General features: G+C 47.4%; 1 protein-coding gene and 1 non-coding gene across 2 annotated transcripts in view; both read left to right on the forward strand.

The window, feature by feature from the left end:
- Window positions 1-14,454: 14,454 nt before the first annotated feature.
- acsf2 (acyl-CoA synthetase family member 2) overlaps window positions 14,455-23,173 on the forward strand; it is a 240,488-nt gene continuing 231,769 nt past the window's right edge. Inside the window, exon 1 of the mRNA XM_068004423.1 lies at window positions 14,455-14,863. Within this exon, the coding sequence (XP_067860524.1) occupies window positions 14,730-14,863 (134 nt within the window). The 5' untranslated portion in view covers window positions 14,455-14,729. The remainder of the gene's footprint in view (window positions 14,864-23,173) is intronic.
- On the forward strand, window positions 22,104-22,177 carry trnai-aau (transfer RNA isoleucine (anticodon AAU)). Its single transcript has one exon. It is a non-coding gene; the product is annotated as a tRNA-Ile (tRNA).

Consider the following 23,173-nt stretch of genomic DNA (forward strand, 5'->3'; position numbering starts at 1 on the left):
AAATACAAACCCAAATACAACCCCAATACAACTCAATCCAAATACAAACCCCAATACAATGCCAACCACAAACCCCTAATCCAAATAGAACCCCAATCCAATCTAAATACAGCGCCAATCCAAATACAAACCCCTATCCAAATACAACCCCAACCCAAACACCAATCTAAATAAATCCCCAATCCAAATACAACACCAATCTAAATACAACCCCAACCCAATCCCCAATCCAAATACAACACCAGTCTAAATACAACACCAATCCAAACCCCAATCCAAATACAACCCCCTATCCAAATATAACACCAATCCAAATACAACCTCCTATCCAAATACAACACCAACCACAACCCCTAATCCAAATACAACCCCGATCCAAACACAGTCCCAATCCAGTCAATGGGTATCAGGGGGAAAACTCTCCAGTGGCTGGAGTCATACCTAGCACAAAGGAAGATGGTAGTGGTTGTTGGAGGCCAATCATCTCAGCCCCAGGACGTTGCTGCGGCTCACTGCCACCTTCTCAAGGCTAATTAGGGATGGGCAATAAATGCTGCCCTTGCCAGCGATGCCCACATCCCATGAATGAATAAAAAAAAAAGTTCCTCAGGGCAGTGTCCGAGGCCCATCCATCTTCAGCTGCTTCATCAATGACCTTCCCTCCATCATAAGGTCAGAAATGGGGATGTTCGCTGATGATTGCACAGTGTTCAGTTCCATTTGTAACTCCTCAGATAATGAAGCAGTCCATGCCCGCATGCAGCAAGACCTGGACAACATCCAGGCTTGGGCTGATTAAGTGGCAAGTAACATTCGCATCAGACAAGTGCCAGGCAATGACCATCTCCAACAAATGTAAGGAGTCTTACAACACCAGGTTATAGTCCAACAGCTTTATTTGAAATCACAAGCTTTCGGAGCTTTCCTCCTTCGTCAGGTGAGTGCAGGGTTCCATAAAGGCACCGCATATATAGTCACAGAACAATGCCTGGTGATTACAGATAATCTTTCCAACTGCCCGTTATCACACCTCGGAAGAGAGGTGATCACAGCAATCAAAGGAGTGGATGGTGTTCAGACAGGGGAACATTACATCCAAGACTACTGAATACACAAGCGGTCAGATTACAAAGACAGAGAGAGAGAGAGAGACACCCGAAAGGCAGAGAGAGAGAGAGAATGACCAGTTGTATTAAAAACAGATAGCTTTTTTTTCCCTGGTGGGGTTACATGTAGCGTGACATGAACCCAAGATCCCGGTTGAGGCCGCCCTCATGGGTGTGGAACTTGGCTATCAATTTCTGCTTGACGATTTTGCGTTGTCGTGTGTCTCGAAGGCCGCCTTGGAGAACGCTTACCCGAAGATCGGAGGCTGAATGTCCTTGACTGCTGAAGTGTTCCCTGACTGGGAGGGAACCCTCCTGTCTGGCGATTGTTGCGCAGTGTCTGTTCATCCGTTGTCGCAGTGTCTGCATGGTCTCGCCAATGTACCATGCTCCGGGGCATCCTTTCCTGCAACGTATGAGGTAGACAACTTTGACCGAGTCACAGGAGTATGAACCATGTACCTGGTGGGTGGTGTCCTCTCGTGTGATGGTGGTATCTGTGTTGATGATCTGGCATGTCTTGCAGAGGTTGCCGTGGCAGGGTTGTGTGGTGTCGTGGACGCTGTTCTCCTGAAAGCTGGGTAATTTGCTGCGAACGATGGTCTGTTTGAGGTGAGGTGGTTGTTTGAAGGCGAGTAGTGGAGGCGTGGGGATGGCCTTAGCGAGGTGTTCGTCGTCATCGATGACATGTTGAAGGCTGCGGAGAACATGGCGTAGTTTCTCCGCTCCGGGGAAGTACTGGACGACGAAGGGTACTCTGTTGGTTGTGTCCCGTGTTTGTCTTCTGAGGAGGTCTATGCGATTTTTCGCTGTGGCCTGTCAGAACTGTTGATCGACGAGTCGAGCGTCATATCCCGTTCTTACGAGGGCGCCTTTCAGCGTCTGTAGGTGTCCATCGCATTCCTCCTCGTCTGAGCAGATCCTGTGTATTCGCAGGGCCTGTCCATAGGGGATAGCCTCTTTGATGTGGTTAGGGTGGAAGCTGGAAAAGTGGAGCATCATGAGGTTGTCCGTGGGCTTGCGGTAGAGTGAGGCGCTGAGGTGCCCGTCTTTGATAGAGATTCGTTTGTCCAAGAATGAAACCGATTCTGAGGAGTAGTCCATGGTGAGTTTGATGGTGGGATGGAACTTGTTGATGTTATCGTGTAGTCTCTTCAGTGATTCTTCGCCGTGGGTCCATAGGAAGAAAATGTCGTCGATGTATCTGGTGTATAGCGTTGGTTGGAGGTCCTGTGCAGTGAAGAAGTCGTGCTCGAACTTGTGCATGAAAATGTTGGCGTATTGGGGTGCAAATTTGGTCCCCATGGCTGTTCTGTATGTTTGGGTAAAGAACTGGTTATCGAAGGTGAAGACATTGTGATCCAGGATGAAGCAGATGAGTTGTAGGATGTTGTCTGGAGATTGGCTGTTGTTGGTGTTGAGTACTTAGGCTGTTGCAGCGATGCCATCATCGTGGGGGATACTGGTGTAGAGTGCCGAGACGTCCATCGTGGTGAGAAGTGTTCCTGGTTCAACTGGTCCGTGGGTGCTGAGTTTTTGTAGGAAGTCTGTAGTGTCACGACAGAAGCTGGGGGTTCCCTGTACGATGGGTTTCAGGATGCCCTCGACGTATCCAGAGAGGTTCTCACACAGGGTTCCGTTGCCTGATACGATAAGATGTCCGGGTGTGTTGGCTTTGTGTATCTTTGGGAGGCAGTAGACGTCTCCCACGCGGGGAGTACGTGGGATGAGATTGCATAGGATGCTTTGAAGGTCTGGATCGAAGGTCTTGATCAGTTTGTTGAGCTGGTGGGTGTGTTCTTTGGTCGGACCTGCGGGTAACCGTCTGTAGTGTTCCTGGTTGTCCAGTTGTCGGTATGCTTCTTTGCAATAGTCCGTTCTGTTCTGTATGACGATGGCTCCTCCTTTGTCCGCTGGTTTGATGACGATGTTGCGGTTGGTCTTGAGAGCGTCGATGGCGTTGCGTTGTGCTCGGGTGACATTCTGGACTGTCTTGTGAGTGCGGCTGATGAATCTGGCGTTGACGCATCTCCTGACAGCTTGAGCATACATGTCGAGTTTAGGGCAGCCACCCTCCGGAGGAGTCCAGTTTGACTCTTTCTTCTTTGGTTGCTGTACCGCGGATCCCTCTGTCTGCTGTTCCAGATCGTTGATTGTCTCATTGCGTTCGCTGCTGAAATCTTGGGATTTGTGGAAGAATTCCCGGAGCCTCATTCTCCTGATGAATTTCTCTGTGTCCGCCGCGAGAATGATGGGGTCCATTTTGGTGGTGGGGCAGAAATTGAGCCCTCGGCTGAGAACTTCTGCGATTACACAGGATCTGCTCAGACGAGGAGGAACGCGATGGACACCTACAGACGCTGAAAGATGCCCTCGTAAGAACGGGATACGACGCTCGACTCGTCGATCGACAGTTCCGACGGGCCACAGCGAAAAATCGCATAGACCTCCTCAGAAGACAAACACGGGACACAACCAACAGAGTACCCTTCGTCGTCCAGTACTCCCCTGGAGTGGAGAAACTACGCCATGTTCTCCGCAGCCTTCAACATGTCATCGATGACGACGAACACCTTGCTAAGGCTATCCCCACCCCTCCACTACTCGCCTTCAAACAGCCACCTCACCTCAAACAGACCATCGTTCGCAGCAAATTACCCAGCTTTCAGGAGAACAGCGTCCACGACACCACACAACCCTGCCACGGCAACCTCTGCAAGACATGCCAGATCATCGACACAGATACCACCATCACACGAGAGGACACCACCCACCAGGTACATGGTTCATACTCCTGTGACTCGGCCAACGTTGTCTATCTCATACGTTGCAGGAAAGGATGCCCCGGAGCATGGTACATTGGCGAGACCATGCAGACACTGCGACAACGGATGAACGGACACCGCACAACAATCGCCAGACAGGAGGGTTCCCTCCCAGTTGGGGAACACTTCAGCAGTCAAGGACATTCAGCCTCCGATCTTCTGGTAAGCGTTCTCCAAGGCGGCCTTCGAGACACACGACAACGCAAAATCGTCAAGCAGAAATTGATAGCCAAGTTCCGCACCCATGAGGACGGCCTCAACCGGGATCTTGGGTTCATGTCACGCTACATGTAACCCCACCAGGGAAAAAAAAGCTATCTGTTTTTAATACAACTGGTCATTCTCCCTCTCTCTGCCTTTCGGGTCTCTCTCTCTCTCTCTCTCTCTCTCTCTGTCTTTGTAATCTGACCGCTTGTGTATTCAGTAGTCTTGGGTGTAATGTTCCCCTGTCTGAACACCATCCACTCCTTTGATTGCTGTGATTACCTCTCTTCCGAGGTGTGATAACGGGCAGTTGGAAAGATTATCTGTAATCACCAGGCATTGTTCTGTGACTATATATACTGTGCCTTTATGGAACCCTGCACTCACCTGACGAAGGAGGAAAGCTCCGAAAGCTTGTGATTTCAAATAAAGCTGTTGGACTACAACCTGGTGTTGTAAGACTCCTTACATTTGTCCACCCCAGTCCATCACCGGCATCTCCACATCACATCTCCAACAAGAGAGAGTCTAACCACCTCCCCTTGACATTCAACGGCATTGTCGAATCCGCCACCATCAACACCCTGGGGGTCACCATTGACCAGAAACTTAACTGGACCAGCCACAAATACTGTGGCTACAAGAGCAGCTCAGAGGCTGGGTATTCTGCGGCGAGTGACTCACCTCCTGACTCCCCAAAGCCTTTCCACCATCTACAAGGCACAAGTCAGGAGTGTGATGGAATACTCTCCACTTGCCTGGATGAGTGCAGCTCCAACAACACTCAAGAAGCTCGACACCATCCAAGATAAAGCTGGCCGCTTGATTGGCACCCCATCCACCACCCTAAACATTCACTCCCTTCACCAATGGCGCACTGTGGCTGCAGTGTGTGCCATCCACAGGATGCACTGCAGCAACTCGCCAAGGCTTCTTCGACAGCACCTCCCAAACCCGTGACCTCTACCACCTAGAAGGACAAGGGCAGCAGGCACATGGGAACAACATCACCTGCACGTTCCCCTCCAAGTCACACACCATCCCGACTTGGAAATATATCGCCGTTCCTTCATCATTGCTGGGTCAAAATCCTGAGAACTCCCTACCTAACAGCACTGTGGGAGAAGCTTCACCACACGGACTGCAGCGGTTCAAGAAGGCGGCTCACCACCACCTTCTCAAGGGCAATTAGGGATGGGCAATAAATGCTGGCCTTGCCAGCGACGCCCACATCCCATGAACCAATAAAAAAAACCTATCCAAACACAGTCCCAATCCAAACCCCAATCCAAACACAATCCCAATCCAAAACCTAATCCAAACACAACCCCAATCCAAACACGGCCCCAATCCAAGCCCTAATCCAAACACATCCCCAAACAAAACGCTAATCCAAATACAGCTCCAATCCAAACCCTGGATACAAATAGAGTTGTAATCTAAATCCCAATTTGACTAAAACTCCAATCCCTAATCCAAATAAAGAGCCCAATCCAAACCCTAATCTAAACCAGTCCATAATCTAAATACAGGACCAATCCAAACCCCAATCAGGACCAAATTCCCCAATCCAAAAAAGCCTCACTCCAAAACCAATTCAAATGCATATACAAGCTCAGTACAAAACAACCCCAACACAAATAGAACTCCAAAGCAAATCACACCCAACACAAAATCCAAACCCCAACGCAAAATAAAATTGCAATTCAAAATGAATCCCAATCCAAATCTAAACTTCAACTCCAAACCAATCCCTAATTCCAAACCAATCCACAACTCCAACCCAATCCACAACTCCAACCCAATCCACAACTCCAAACCAATCCCAATCCAAACCAATCTCAATCCAAAACAAACCCCAACTCCAAAACAAATCCCAACTCCAAAACAAACCCCAGTGGATGCAGGATTGGCCAAATAACAAGAAGCAGAGAGTAGTGGTGAACGATTGTTTTACAGACTGGAGCGAGTTGTACAGAGGTGTTCCCCAGGGGTCGGTGCTGGGACCACTGCTTTTCTTGATATATATTAATGACTTGGACTTAGTTGTACAGGGCACATTTTCCAAATTTGCAGATGACACAAAACTTTTGTGTCATCTGGAAATTTGCAAGTGTAGTGAACAGTGAGGAGGATAGTGATAGACTTCAAGAGGATATAGACAGGCTGGTGGCATGGGCGGACACGTGGCAGATGAAATTTAACGCAGAAAAATGCGAAGTGATACATTTTGGTAGGAAGAATGAGGAGAGGCAATATAAACTAGAGGGCAGATTTCTAAAAGGGATACAGGAATAGAGATACCTGCAGGTATATGTGCACAAATCGTTGAGTTAAGAAAGCATACAGAATCGTGGGCTTTATAAATAGAGGCATAGAGTACAAAAGCATGGAAGTCATGATGAACCTTTATAAAACACTGGTTCGACCACAACTGGAGTATTGTGTCCAGTTCTGGGCACCACACTTTAGGAAGGATGTGAAGGCCTTAGAGAGGGTGCAGAAGAAATTTACTAGAATGATTCCAGGGATGAAGGACTTTAGTTACGTGGATAGACTGGAGAAGCTGGGGTTGTTCTCCTTGGATCAGAGACCGTTGCGGGGAGATTTGATAGAAGTATTCAAAATCATGAGGGGTCTAGACAGAGTAGATAGAGAGAAACTGTTCCCATTGGTGGAAGGGTCAAGAACCACAGGACATAGATTTAAGGTGATTGGCAATAGAACCAAAAGTGACATGAGGAAAAACATTTTTACACAGCGAGTGGTTAGGATCTGGATTGCACTGCCCGAGGGGGTGGTGGAGGCAGATTCAATCATGGTTTTCAAAATGGAAATGGATAAGTACATGAAAGGAAAAAATTTGCAGGGCTATGGGAATAGGGCGGGGGAGTGGGACTAGCTGGATTGCTGTTGCATAGAGTCGGCACGGACCTCATGGGAAGAATGGCCTCCTTCCGTGCTGTAAACCTTCGATGAATCTATGAAATCCAACTCAAACTCCAACTCCAAACCAAACTCCAACTCCAAATCACACCCCAACACCAAACCACTCCACACCTTCGACCCAATCCCCAACTCCAAACCAATTTCCAACTCCAAATTAATCCCCAACTCCAACACAATCCCCAACTCCAACACAATCCCCAAATCCAAACCAATCCCCAACTCCAAACAAATCCCCAACTCCAAACCAATCCCCAAATCCAAACCAATCTCCAACTCCAAACAAATCCCCAACTCCAAACCAATCCCCAACTCCAAACTGATCCCCAACTCCAAATCCAATCCACAACTCTAAAATAATCACCAACTCCAAACAAATCCCCAATTCCAAATCAACCCCCAAATCCAAACAAATCACCGACTTCAACCCAATCCCCAACTCCAAATTAATCCCCAACTCCAAACCAATCCCCAACTCCAAACCAATCCCCAACTCCAAACAAATTCCCAAGTCCAATCCAATCCTGAACTCCAATCCAATACCCAACTCCAAACCAATCCCCACATCCAAACCAATCACCAACTTCACCCCAATCCCCAACTCAAAATTAATACCCAACTCCAAACCAAACCCCAATTCCAAACCAATCCCCAACTCCAAACCAATGCCCAACTCCAAACAAATTCCCAATCCCCAATCCAATCCCCAACTCTAATCCAATCCCCAACTCCAATCTAATTCCCAATTCCAAACCAATCCCCAAATCCAAACCAATCCCCAACTTCAACCCAATCCCCAACTCAAAATTAATCCCCAACTCCAAACCAAACCCCAATTCCAAACCAAACCCCAATTCCAAACCAATCCCCAAATCCAAACTAATCACCAACTTCAATCCAATCCCCATCTCCAAATTAATCCACATCTCCAATCCAATCCCCAACTCCAATCCAATCGCCAACTCCAATCCAATCGCTAACTCCAATCCAATCCCCAACTCCAATCCAATCCTCTATTCCAAACAAATCCCCAAATCCAAACCAATCACCTACTTCAACCAATCCCCAACTCCAATCCAATCCCCAACTCCAAATCAAACCCCAACTCCAATCCAATCCCAACTCCAATCCAAACCTCTATTCCAAACAAATCCCCAAATCCAAACCAATCACCTACTTCAACCAATCCCCAACTCCAAATCAATCCCCAACTCCAAATCAAACCCCAACTCCAAATCAAACCCCAACTCCCAACCAATCCCCAGTTCCAAACCAATCCCCAATTCCAAACCAATCCTCAACTCCAAATCTAATCCCCAACTCCAAATTAATCCACAACTCCAAATTATTCACCAACTCCAAACCAATCCACAACTTCAAACCAATTCCGAACTCCAAACCAATCCCCAACTCCAAATCCAATACCCAACTGCAAATCCAATCCCCATCTTCAAAACAATCTCCAATCCAAACCAAACTGCAATTCCAAACCAATCCCCAAATCCAAACCAATCAGCAACTCCAAACTAATCCCCAACTAGAAACCAATCCCCAACTAGAAACCAATCCCCAACTTCAAACCAATCCCCAATTCCAAATTAACCCCCAGCTCCAAACCAATCCCCAACTCCAAATTAATCCCCAACACCAAACCAATCCCCAATTCCAAACCAATCCCCCACTCCAAATTAATCCCCAAACACCAAACCAATCCCCAATTCCAAACCAATCCCCAACTCCAAATTAATCCCCAAACACCAAACCAATCCCCAATTCCAAACCAATCCCCAACACCAAACCAATCCTTAATTCCAAACCAATCTCCAATTCCAAACCAATCCCCAATTCCAAACCAATCCCCAATTCCAAACCAATCCCCAACTCCAAATCAAACCCCAACTTTTTTTTATTCCTTCATGGGATGTGGGCGTCGCTGGCAAGGCCAGCATTTATTGCCCATCCCTAATTACCCTTGACAAGATGGTGGTGAGCCGCCTTCTTGAACCGCTGCAGTCCGTATAGTGAAGGTTCTCCCACAGTGCTGTTAGGTAGGGAGTTCCAGGATTTTGACCCAGGGACGATGAAGGAACGGCGATATATTTCCAAGTCGGGATGGTGTGTGACTTGGAGGGGAACGTGCAGGTGGTGTTGTTCCCATGTGCCCGCTGCCCTTGTCCTTCTAGGTGGTAGAGGTCGTGGGTTTGTCAAAGAAGCCTTGGCGAGTTGCTGCAGTGCATCCTGTGGATGGTACACACTGCAGCCACTGTGCGCCAGTGGTGGAGGGAGTGAATGTTTAGGGTGGTGGATGGGGTGCCAATCAAGCGGGCTGCTTTGTCCTAGATAGTGTTGAGCTTCTTGAGTGTTGATGGAGCTGCACTCATCCAGGCAAGTGGAGATTATTCCATCACACTCCTGATTTGTGCCTTGTAGATGGTGGAAAGGCTTTGGGGAGTCAGGAGGTGAGTCACTCGCCACAGAATACCCAGCCTCTGACCTGGTCTTGTAGCCACAGTATTTATATGGCTGGTCCAGTTAAGTTTCTGGTCAATGGTGATCCCCAGGATGTTGATGGTGGGGGATTTGGCGATGGTAATGCCGTTGAATGTCAAGGGGAAGTGGTTCTCCTTGTTGGAGATGGTCATTGCCTGGCACTTGTCTGGCGTGAATGTTACTTGCCACTTATGAGCCCAAGCCTGGATGTTGTCCAGGTCTTGCTGCATGCGGGCATGGACTCCTTCATTATCTGAGGGGTGCGAATGGAACTGAACACTGTGTAATCATCAGCGAACATCCCCATTTCTGACCTTATGATGAAGGGAAGATCATTGAGGAAGCAGCTGAAGATGGTTGGGCCTAGGACACTGCCCTGAGGAACTCCTGCAACAATGTCCTGGGGCTGAGATGATTGGGCTCCAACAACCACTATCATCTTCCTTTGTGCTAGGTATGACTCCAGCCACTGGAGAGTTTTCCCCCTGATTCCCATTGACTTCAATTTTACTCGGGCTCCTTGGTGCCACACTCGGTCAAATGCTGCCTTGATGTCAAGGGCAGTCACTCTCACCTCACCTCTGGAATTCAGCTCATTTGTTCTGGCGGAACCGAAACTGAGCATCGGTGAGCAGGTTATTGGTGAGTAAGTGCCGCTTGATAGCACTGTCGACCACACCTTCCATCACTTTGCTGATGATTGAGAGTAGACTGATTGGGCGGTAATTGGCCGGATTGGATTTGTCCTGCTTTTTGTGGACAGGACATAGCTGGGCAATTTTCCACATTGTCGGGCAGATGCCAGTGTTGTAGCTGTACTGGAACAGTTTGGCTAGAGGCACGGCTAATTCTGTAGCACAGGTCTCCAGCACTACAGCCGGGATGTTGTCGGGGCCCATTGCCTATGCTGTATCCAGTGCACTCAGCCGTTTCTTGCTATTACGTGGAGTGAATCGAATTGGCTGAAGACCGACTTCTGTGATGGTGGGAATATCGGGAGGAGGCTGAAAGGACCATCTGCTCGGCACTTCTGACTGAAGATGGTTGCAAGCGCTTCAGCCTTGTCTTTTGCACTCACGTGCTGGACTCTGCCATCATTGAGGATGGGGATGTTTACAGAGCCTCCTCCTCCTGTTAATTGTCCACCACCATTCATGACTGGATGTGGCAGGACTGCAGGGCTTTAATCTGATCCGTTGGTTGTGGAATCGCTTAGCTCTGTCTATAGCATGTTGCTTCCGCTGTTTAGCATGCATATCGTCCTGTGTTGTAGCTTCACCAGGTTGGCACCTCATTTTTAGGTACGCCTGGTGCTGCTCCTGGCATGCTCTTCTACACTCCTCATTGAACCAGGGTTGATCCCCTGGCTTGTTGGTAATGGTAGAGTGAGGAATATGCCGGGCCATGAGGTTACAGATTGTGCTGGAATACAATTCTGCTGCTGATGATGGCCCACAGCACCTCATGGGTGCCCAGTTTTGAGCTACTAGATTTGTTCTGAATTTATCCCATTTGGCATGGTGGTAGTGCCACACAACATGATGGACGGTGTCCTCAGTGCAAAGATGGGACTTCGTCTCCACGAGGACTGTGCGGTGGTCACTCCTACTAATACTGTCATGGACAGATGCATCTCTACCCCAAAGGGCTATGTATGCTCAGTTGTTGAGTATATTTCTGTAACCTCATGGCCTGGCATATTCCTCACTCTACCATTATCTACCATTACCAACAAGCCAGGGGATCAAACCTGGTTCAATAAGGAGTGTAGAAGAGCATGGAGTCACATATAGGCCAGACCGGGTAACGACCGCAGGATTTCCTTCCCTGAAGGACATTAGTGAACCAGATGGGTTTTTACGACAATCCGGTAGTTTCATGGCCACCATTACTGATACCAGTTTTTTTAAATTCCAGATTTTTATTTAATTAATTAAATTTAAATTCCCCAGCTGCCGTGGTGGGATTTGAACTCATGACTCTGGATTATTAGTCCAGGCCTACTAGGATTACTAGTTCAGTAACATAACCACTATGCTACCATACCCGAAGATTCCAAACTAATCCCCAACTCCAAATCAATCCCCAACTGGAATACAAGGGGGTAGAAGTTATGCTACAGCTATATAAATCCCTGGTTAGACCACACCTTGAGTACTGTGTTCAGTTCTGGGCACCGCACCTTAGGAAGAATATATTGGCCTTGGAGGGAGCGCAGTGTAGATTTACTAGAAAAATACCTGGATTCCATGGGTTAAATTACAAGGAGAGATTACACAAATTAGGATTGTATTCCCTGGAATTTAGAAGGTTAAGCGGTGATTGGATTTAAGTTTTCAAGATATTAAGGGGAACTGATAGGGTAGATAGAGAGAAACTATTTCCGCTGGTTGGGGAGTCTAGGACTAGGGAATATAGTCTAAAAATTAGAGCCAGGACTTTCAGGAGTGAAGTTAGGAAACACTTCTACACGCAGAGGGTGGTAGAAGTTTGGAACTCTCTTCCGCAACTGGCAGTCGATGCTAGCTCAATTGTTAATTTTAAATCTGAGATTGATAGATTTTTGTTTACCAAAGGTATTAAGGGATATGGGGCTAAGACGGGTATATGGAGTTAGGTCACAGGGTCAGCCAGGATCTCATTGAATGGCGGAACAGGCTTGAGGGGCTAAAAGACCTACTCCTGTTCCTAGGTTCCTATGATGGTATAGAGGGTGCTTCACTCTGTAGCTAACCCGTATTGTACCTGCCCTGGGAGTGTTTGCTGGGACAGTGTAGAGGGAGCTTTACTCTGTATCTTACCTGTGCGATACCTGCCCTGGGAGTGTTTGATTGGACAGTGTAGAGGGAGCTTTACTCTGTATCTTACCTGTGCGATACCTGCCCTGGGAATGTTTGATTGGACAGTGTAGAGGGAGCTTTACTCTGTATCTTACCTGTGCGATACCTGCCCTGGGAGTGTTTGATGGGACAGTGTAGAGGGAGCTTTACTCTGTATCTTACCTGTGCGATACCTGCCCTGGGAATGTTTGATTGGACAGTGTAGAGGGAGCTTTACTCTCTATCTTATCTGTGCGATACCTGCCCTGGGAATGTTTGACGGGACAGTGTAGAGGGAGTTTTTCTCTGTCTATAACCTGCACTGTTCGTGCCCTAAGAGTGTTTGATGGAACAGTGTAGAGGGAGATTTACTCTGTATCTAACCGTGCTGTACCTGCCTTGGGATTGTTTGATGGGACAGTGTAGAGGGAGCTTTACTCTGTATCTAACCGTGCTGTACCTGCCCTGGGAGTGTTTGATGAGACAGTGTAGAGGGAGATTTACTCTGTATCTAACCGTGCTGTACCTGCCCTGGGAGTGTTTGATGAGACAGTGTAGAGGAAGCTTTACTCTGTATCTAACCCGTGCTGTACCTGCCCTGGGAGTGTTTGATGGTACAGTGTAGAGGGAGCTTTACTCTGTATCTAACCCGTGCTGTTCCTGCCCTGGGAGTGTTTGATGGGACAGTGTAGATGGAGCTTTACACTGTATCTAACCCGTGCTGTACCTGCCCTGGGAGTGTTTGATGGGACAGTGTAGAGGGAGCTTTACTCTGTATCTAACCCGTGCTGTAGCTGCCCTGGGAGTGTATGACGGGACAGTGCAGAGGGAGCTTTACTCTGTATCTAACCGTGCTGTACCTGCCCTAAGAGTGTTTGATGGAACAGTGTAGAGGGAGATTTACTCTGTATCTAACCCGTGCTGTACCTACCCTTGGAGTGTTTGATGGGACGGTGTAGAGGGAGCTTTACTCTGTATCTAACCCGTGCTGTTCCTGCCCTGGGAGTGTTTGATGGGACAGTGTAGAGGGAGATTTACTCTGTATCTAACCCGTGCTGTACCTGCCCTGGGAGTGTTTGATGGGACAGTGTAGAGGGAGCTTTACTCTGTATCTAACCTGTGCTGTACCGGCCCTGGGAGTGTTTGATGGGACAGTGTAGAGGGAGCTTTACTCTGTATCTAACCCGTGCTGTACGTTCCTTGGGAATGATTGTTTCTGACACTGGATGCTAGTCACAGAAAGTGTTTAATTTCCAATGTTAAAAAATCATTTAATTAAGCAGAATTTGACAGAACCTAACAGTGGATTAAGGTGAATTAACAATGAAGCAGGCACTCAACTTTGAATCTGTGAGTTCATTCTGCATTGGATTGCAGCCCCAGTACTGTGTCAGTGAGGGCAGGAACTGACTGCGCCAACACAGAGTGGCATACTCGGAACCCTGGTTGGGAACACTTTTAAAAATTAGGACAGGCAAGTGTCCTCCAATTATCTCCGCTTGTATCCCGTCTGTCAGTTTTTAATTCCTATTGTGGGTTATTTTAGTGACCCTGGCAACATGTTTGGATACTAAAGGGAATAATTGGTTAGCTCTTTCAAAGATCTGGCACAGACATGGTGGGCCGAATGGGCTGTACGATTCCACGTATGTGATTCTGGGAATTAAACTCCATACTGTGGTATGGTTTGATTGGTGCCGGTTCTTTGCTTGAATGGCCATTTTCCATGCATGTGCCTGTATGGAGAGTGTTAGCATGCTATTCGACTGTGGTGGGTGGCACAATACAGCCAGATTATCTCTCCATCGTCTGGCATGCAGATTTGTAATTTCTGGGACGGTCATCAGTAGCTGGGACCCTGGCTGCTTTGCCTAACTCAGAGCCCTACCCCAACTCTTGATAAAAGACCTGTGAGTAAAGCTGATTGTGTATTCAGCAAAGCTGTCGTGTGACGTTGACCCCTCATGATTTGTAAGCGTTGTGTTATTTCATTTTGTTTAAAGGTTAATTCTGGAACTTTTTTCCCCCTGTATCCTCCTATTGAACTCCCACTGACACCTCTCCGCCTGTAACTCATTGGACCTTGGATCAGGCAGATGCCAACTCCTGAATGGTCCCCAAAACTGTCAGTCATATCTTTTGACTGGCTGATTTCGCTCCTGTACTTTCTGCTGGGTCTGATATCGAGAGGGAAGGAGCCGCAGCTTTCCTGTTAGTTTCACTGCAAGTTGCAGGAGTGTAATTGCCCCGTTTAAAGTTTGTGGAAGGAAGCACTTGGATTTTAACACTCGGCCCTTCGCCCTCGCCGTGTTTTTGTCCGCCCGAATCCAAGTGTAACGATGGGGGTCGCGTTTGTGTTCAGGATCTTGCCACTGAGACGCTGCTCTGGTCCCTGGAGCCGGAGCTGGCGAGTTTTCGGTGAGGATTTCTGGAGAGGTAACAGTTGGAGCCGGAGGACACTTCACCTGAGCAGGTAAGTGCCGCACTTTCTCCGCCGGATAACGCGGTGGGAACGGTATTTTTCGGTAAAATTAGCGGAACATCCGAAAATTGGGAAACCCGGAATTACTGGGGTTAAGAAATAAAATTCGAGAAAGTTAGGCCTCTGACTTTCTAGGGCTTCTAAGTGTGTCTCCATGTGTGTGTCTGTCTCTGACTCTCCCTCTCCCTGTCCCTCTGCTTAATTGTCAGTTAATTCCGACATTACAACAGTGACAACACTTCAGAAACACTTCATTGGCTGGAAAGCGCTTTGGGACGTCCCGAGGTGTGAGAACCGCAATAAAAATGCAATTCTTTTTTATATTTACACTTTTTTTTGAATAAGCACATTTTAATGCCAATTATGGAAATAATTTACACCAGAGTGGAGTACACGGCTGCAGTGATGATGCAGTGAGCTGGAGTGGTTTAGCTTCGCACCCACACCAAACTGCCAGTCTAATCTGAGGGTAAACACTGTGACGGGCAGAGTGCGAGTGGCAGCTGGCGGTACAACGCTGATCCTGGCACTTTAAATTTGCACTCTTACACAACTCAGGCCAGGAATTGTAAACTGCATTCATGGTCTGGTCTTGTTAAAAGCCAAATCTAGGTTCGTACAGATTCCCTGAAAAGGTTTCCTATTTCTCCGACTAAAACATTGCGCAATTCTTGGCAACGTGCTGATATTTCAGAGACAGTTAACAAATCGGTTTTCTCTTTGTGAAGTGAAGGTATTAAAAGCAATTTGCAGACAAGGCAGCAAATTGGGATTAGAAAGGTAGAGCAGGGGCGGAAACAAACCGGAGCAAATAGGATGAGGGCAATTATTTAACTCCTATTCTGTGTTATGACTGGACACATAGAACCAAAAAAAGGTGGAGTATAAGACGCTCAGGGTTATTGGCTGTTACAGAATGTCACAACGAGCTCAGTACCGCAGAGAGCAATTTGAGCTTCATAACACTGGGGCCCAGGACTGGTGGGTACAGGCCTGTCACTGTATAACACTGGGGCCCAGGACTGGTGGGTACAGGTCTGTCACTGTATAACACTGGGGCCCAGTACTGGTGGGTACAGGTCTGTCACTGTATAACAGTGGGGCCCAGTACTGGTGGGTACAGGTCTGTCACTGTATAACAGTGGGGCCCAGGACTGGTGGGTACAGGTCTGTCACTGTATAATACTGGGGTACAGTACAGGTGAGTACAGGTCTGTCACTGTATAATACTGGGGTACAGTACCGGTGGGCCTTTTTAAATTTTCTTTTTCATTCATGGGATGTGGGCATCGCTGGCGAGGCCAGCATTTATTGCCCATCCCTAATTGCCCTTGAGAAGGTGGTGGTGAGCCGCCTTCTTGAACTGCTGCAGTCCGTGTGGTGAAGGTTCTCCCACAGTGCTGTTAGGGAGCCTATCATTGGTGAGAGCAGTTTGAGTAAGTGAATTAAGAGTATTGCATAGCATTAAAGGGTTCAGTGTATTTCCCTCCCTGTGGTGTATTGGTGTTGAATGACTTATCGGCCCAACTGTGCCGGTGTTTATGCTCCACATGAGCCTCCTCCTACCTTACTTCATCTCACCCTATCACCATATCCTTCTGTTCCTTTCTCCCTCACGTAATTATCTAGCTTCCCCTTAAGTGCATCTATGCTATTCGCTTCAACTACCCCTTGTGATAGTGAGTTCTGCATTCTAACCACTCCTGAATTCCCTGTTGGATTTATTAGTGACTGTCTTATATTGATGGCCCCAATTTTGGACTCTCCCATTAGTGGAATCATCTCTATATCTACCCTATCAAATCCTTTCGTAATTTTAAAAACCTCTATTAAGCCACCCCTCAGTCTTCTCTTTTCTAGAGAAAGAGCCCCAGCTTGTTCAATCTTTCCTGATAGGTATAACCTCTCAGTTCTGAGATCATCCTTGTGAATCTTTTTTGCACTTTCTCCAGTGCCTCATAGAATCAGAGAATCATAGAAAATTTACGGCACAGAAGGAGACCATTCGGCCCATCGTGTCCACGCTGGAACAGAAACACTCTTTTCATTCCAACCCCGCCCCCCCATAGCTCACCCTTGTCTTGTATCATGTTACCCATCCCCCGTAACTCATTGCAACCCTCAAAACCACACTCTGAACTCCAGACTCCCCCCAAACTCCCCCCGCACTGAACCCCAAACTCCCCCGCACTGAACCCCAACCTCCCCCGCACTGAACCCCAAACTCCCCCGCACTGAACCCCAACCTCCCCCGCACTGAACCCCAAACTCCCCCGCACTGAACCCCAACCTCCCCCGCACTGAACCCCAACCTCCCCCGCACTGAACCCCAAACTTCCCCGCACTGAACCCCTAACTCCCCTGAACCCAAAACTTCCCCCACACTGAACCCCAACCTCCCACCCTACACTGAACTCCAACCACCCCCGCACTGAACCCCAAACTCCCACCCCACACTGAACCCCAAACTTCCCCCCGCACTGAACCCCAAACTCCCCCCGCACTGAACCCCAAACTCCCACCCCGCACTGAACCCCAAACCCCCCCCCACACTGAACCCCAAACTCCCCCCGCACTGAACCCCAAACTCCCCCCGCACTGAACCCCAAACTCCCCCCGCACTGAACCCCAAACTCCCCTGCACTGAACCCCAACCTCCCCTGCACTGAACTCCAAACTCCCCCCGCACTGAACCCCAAACTTCCCCCTGCACTGAACCCCAAACTTCCCCCTGCACTGAACCCAAAACTTCCCCCTGCACTGAACCCAAAACTCCCACCCCACAATGAACCCCAAACTTCCCCCTGCACTGAACCCCAAACTCCCACCCCGCACTGAACCCCAAACTCCCACCCCGCACTGAACCCCAAACTCCCACCCCGCACTGAACCCCAAACTTCCACCCCACACTGAACCCCAAACTTCCCCCGCACTGAACCCCAAAATATCCCCCGCACTGAACCCCAACATCTCCCCCGCACTGAACCCCAAAATCTCCCCCGCACTGAACCCCAACATCTCCCCCGCACTGCACCCCAAAATCGCCCCGCACTACCCCTGAAAATCTCCCCCGCACTGCACCCCAAAATCTCCCCCGCACTGCACCCCAAAATCTGCCCCGCACTGCACCCCAAAATCTCCCCCGCACTGCACCCCAAAATCTGCCCCGCACTGCACCCCAAAATCTCCCCCGCACTGCACCCCAAACTTCCCCTCCGCACACCCCCACGCCTCTATATCCTTTTTGTATTATGTAGACCAGAACTGTGCACAGTACTCCCAAGTGTGGTCTAACGAAGGTTCTACACAAGTTTAATGTCTACCTATAATGCTTATTGAATTTAGTTTCACAACTTGCTATAATGTAATTTGAACTCACTATCATTATCCAGTGAGCCTTTCTAGTTGTGTGGTCAAATGGGCAAGTCTGTATTACCCTTTAGGATTGAATAGCTAACAGTCCCATCAAGCAAGGAAGAATTTTTTAAAAAAAGTTACTTCCTCTTCAAATGCCTCCAGAAAGTTACTTTAAAGATCATCGTGGTCTCTGATTTTACTAATGTACCCTTTGTCTACGAATAAGAATTTTTGTTGTGCTAAAAAAAAATCCTGATGACACAGGGACTTGAATTTATGGCCTTGTTAACTTGTGTTGCTACTTTAATGATTTGTGAATGTACTCCTCTATCCCATTTAGACTCTTATTTTCTAAGGAGTATGTGGCCTCCTTATCCATCCTATGAAAATGCACCATCTCATACTTCTCTATATTGAAATTAATTTGCCATTTACACGCTCATTTAGCAAGTTTATTAATGTCTTCTTGAATTTTGTCGCAGTCTTCCTCAGTATTAACCCCCCAATTTGGTGACATCCACAAATTTTGAAATTGTACTTCCGATTCCTGAGTCCAAATCGCTTATGTAAATGGTGAACATCAGTGGTCCCAGCACCGATCCTTGTGGAACAATACTTCTCACCTTTTGCCGGTCTGAGTAACTACCCCTGCTTTCTGTTTTGTAGCCAGCATGCAGTCCATTCTGCTACTTGTCCCTGACTCCACAGGCTCTGGCCGTAGACATGAGTCTGCTATGCGGTACCTTATCGAAGGGTTTGAATAAGCCCAGTGACAGCAGCATGTTTGGAGGACTCCTTGTAAAACTCTGATTGTTGATTTAATGAAAGTGGGACAACATGAATGAAGGAGCCTTTTACCACAACTGGATGGGATCATTAGAGACAGGGGGAGCACTGTTAATCATAGTATCATAGTAGGTACAGCACAGGAGGAGCCCAATCGGCCCATCGTGCCTGTGCCGGCTCTTTGAAAGAGCTATCCAATTAGTCCCATTCCCTTGCTCTTTCCCCATAGCCCTGTTATTTTTTACCTTCAAGTATATACCCAATTCCCTTTTGAAAGTTACTATTGAGGTTGCTTCCACCACCCTTTCAGGTAGTGCGTTCCAGATTATAACAACTCGCTGCATAAAAAAATGTTTCCTCATGTCGCCTCTGGCTCTCTTGCCGATCACCTTAAATCTGTGTCCTCTGGATACCGACCCGTCTACCACTGGAAACAGTTTCTCCTTATTTACTCTGTCAAAACCATTCTTAACCTTCTCTGTTGTAAGGAGAACAATCCCAGCTTCTCCAATCTCTCCACATAACTGAAGTGCCTCATCCCTGGTACCATTCTAGCAAATCCCTTCTGCACCCTCTCTAAGACCTTGCCATCCTTCCTAAAGTGTGGTGCCCAGAATTGAACACAATACTCCAGCTGAGCCCTAACCAGTGTTTTATAAAGGTTTCGCAGAACTTCCTTGCTTTTGTTAACAAATTCTGCCTCTATTAATAAAGTCCAGGATCCCAGATGCTTTTTTAACAGCCTTTTCATCTAGTCCTGCCACCTTCAAAGATTTGTGTACATACACCCCAGGTCTCTCTGTTCCTCCACTCCCTTTAAAGTTGTACTATTTAGTTTATGTTGCCTCTCCACGTTCTTCCTACCGAAATCTTTCACCTCACACTTATCTGCGTTAAATTTCATCTACCATGTATCTGCTCATTTCACCAGTCTGTGTCCTCCTGAAGTTTGTTACTATCCTCCACATTGTTTACTACATTTCTGAGTTTCGAGTCATCTGCAAACTTTGAAATTATACCCTGTATACCCAAATCCAAAAACAACCGTTCAACACTACTCTCTGCTTTCTGTCCTTTAGCCAATTTTGTAGCCATGCTGTCACTATCCCTTTAATCCCATGGGCTTTAATTTTGCGAACAAGTCTATTATGTGGTACTTTATCAAATGCTTTCTGAAAGTCCAGATACACAACATCAACCGCACTACCCTCATCAGTCCTCTCCGTTATTTCATCTAAGAACTCAATCAAGTTAGTCAAACATGATTTTACTTTAACAAATCTATGCTGACTTTCATTTATTAGCCCATACTTTCCAAGTGCCAGTTATTGTCTCTAAAGGTTTCTCCACCACCAACGTTAGGCTGACTGGCCTGTAATTGCCGGGTTTCTCTCTCTCCCCCTTTTTGAACAGGGGTGTAACATTTGCAATCCTCCAGTCCTCCAGCCCCATCCTCATATATAAGGAGGATTGGAAGATTGTGGCCAGAGCCTCCACAATTTCCACCCTTACTTCCCTCAGTAATCCAGGATGCATCCCATCTGGACCGGGTGACTTTTCTACTTTGAGTACTGCCAATCTTTTAAGTGCCTCCTCTTTATCTATTTTTATCCTATCCAATATCACTACTACCTTCTGCTTTACTGCTACAATGGCAGCATCCTCTTCTCTAGTGAAGACAGATGCGAAGTATTCATTTAGTATCTCAGCCATGCCCATTGCCTCCAGAAGAAAATCTCCTTTTTTGTCCCTAATCGGTCCCACCCTTCCTTTGACTACCCTTCTACTGTTTATATGTTTATAAAAGACTTTTGGGTTCCCTTTTATGTTAGCTGCTAATCTATTCTCATACTCTCTCTTTGACCTCTTACTCCCTTTTTTATATCTCCTCTGTCCTTTCTGTATTCAGTCTGGTTCTCCACTGTGTTATGAACCTTACATTTGTCATAAGCCTCCTTTTTCTGTTTCATTTTAATTTCTATATCTTTAGTTATCCAGGGAGCTCGAGCTTTGGATGCCCTTCCTCTCCCCCTCGTATTAAAGTGTCTACTCCGTACCCGAACCAACTCCTCCTTGAAGGCCTCCCATTGTTCAATTACTGTTTTGCCTAGTAATTTTTGATTCCAATCCACCTGGGCAAGATCCCATTTTAACTCACTGACATTTGCCTTCTTCCAGTTAAGTATTTTCACATTTGATTGTTCCTTGTCCTTTTCCATAACTATTCTAAATCCAATGATATTATGATCACTGTTCCCCAAATGCTCTCCCACTGAAACATGCTCCACTTGCCCTACTCCATTCCCTAGAACTAGATCCAGCAAGATTCCTTCCTCTTTTGGCTGGAAACACACTGTTCAAGAAAGTTCTCTTGCACACATTTCAGGAATTCCGCCCCCTCTTGCCCTTTACACTGTTACTATCCCAGGCTATATTGGGATAATTGAAATCCCCCATTGTCACAACTCTATAGTTCTTGCATCTTTCTGTAATTTGCCTGCAAATGTGCTCCTCTATCTCCTTCCCCCTATTTGGTGGTCTATAGTATACACCTAGCAGTGTAATATCTCCTCTATTGTTCCTTAATTCTAACCAAATAGATTCTGTCTTTGACCCCTCAACTACATCATCCCCTTCCGGTTCTATAATAGCCACCCCCCACCTATCTTTCCTGAATACCTTATAGCCAGGAATATTAAGTACCCAATCATCCCCTTCTTTGAGCCAGGTCTGTTATTGCCTCTATATCATAGTCCCATGTGGCAACTTGAGCCTGCAGCTCACCAACCTTGTTTCCCACACTATGTGCATTTAGGCACATGCACTCCAATCTCATCTTAGACTGCCTCGCATTTGCCCCCTGTCTGATCCCTCTTATTTCTGAACTATTCTTTACTCTAGTGCTATTTGTCTTTCCCAGTCCTCTGTGCACCTTATTTCTCCTCTCTGCTGTTTCATCCCCTGCCAAATTAGTTTAAACCCTCCCCCACAGCACTAGTTAACCTCCCCGCGAGGACATTGGTCCCAGCTCTGTTGAGAGGCAAGGCATCCATCTTGAACAGATCCCTCCTGCCCCAGAACTGTCAAGAGCTGGTTAGCTCAGTTGGTTAGAGCTTGATGCTAATAATGTCAAGGTTGTGGGTTTGATCCCCATACGGGCCATTCATTTTTCAAGGGATATGGGGAGTGGGCGGGAAAGTGGCGTTGAGGTCGAAGATCAGTCATGATCTTATTGAAGGCAGAAGGGTCGTATGATCTGCTGTTGCTCCTATTTCTTATGTTTTTATGTTTTTAACTGGTCCCAATGCCCCAGGAATCTGATGCCCTCCCTCCTGCACCATTTCTCTAGCCATGCATTTACCTGTCTTATCATATTATTCCTATACTCACTAGCGTGTGGCACTGGGAGAAATCCAGAGATTACTACCTTTGAGGTCCTGCTTTTTGCACTGCCTGCCTGATCCTCCTAGCCTGTCTGGTGATCACCCACTCCCTCTCCGACTGACCTTTCTGTAGCTGCGGGGTGACCACCTCCTGGAACGCGCTATCCACGAAACTCTCAGCTTCCTGTAGGCCCTGTAGTGACGCCAGCCGCCCCTCCAGTTCAGAAACCCTGAGCTCGAGCAGTTGATGGCACTTCCTGCATACGTGGTTTTCCAGGACACAGGAAGTGTTCTGGAATTCCTTCATGGAACAGGATGTGCATTCGACAGGCCGCAGCTGTGCTGCCAGTTATTTAAACTTACGGCAATTTACTGTTTATCCAACACTAAAACACTAACCACTTAAAAAACACTAACCAATAAACTAACTTGCTGACTTACCCTCAGCGCTCCTCCTTATCTTGTGATGTCACTTCTTGACTTTTTTCTTTTTTCTGATTCCTCGCAGGGTGCCCTTTATTCTCAGCTCAGCCACTTCTCCCTCCCTTTATTCTCCACTCGGCAGCTTCTCCCGCCCTTTATTCTCAGCTCAGCCACTTCTCCCGCCCTTAATTCTCAGCTCAGCCACTTCTCCCGCCCTTTATTCTCAGCTCAGCCACTTCTCCCGCCCTTAATTCTCAGCTCAGCCACTTCTCCCGCCCTTTATTCTCAGCTCAGCCACTTCTCCCTCCCTTAATTCTCAGCTCAGCCACTTCTCCCGCCCTTAATTCTCAGC

The sequence above is a fragment of the Heptranchias perlo genome, chromosome 23, assembly GCF_035084215.1.
Source record: "Heptranchias perlo isolate sHepPer1 chromosome 23, sHepPer1.hap1, whole genome shotgun sequence".
In the NCBI taxonomy this organism is placed as follows: Eukaryota; Metazoa; Chordata; class Chondrichthyes; order Hexanchiformes; family Hexanchidae; genus Heptranchias; species Heptranchias perlo.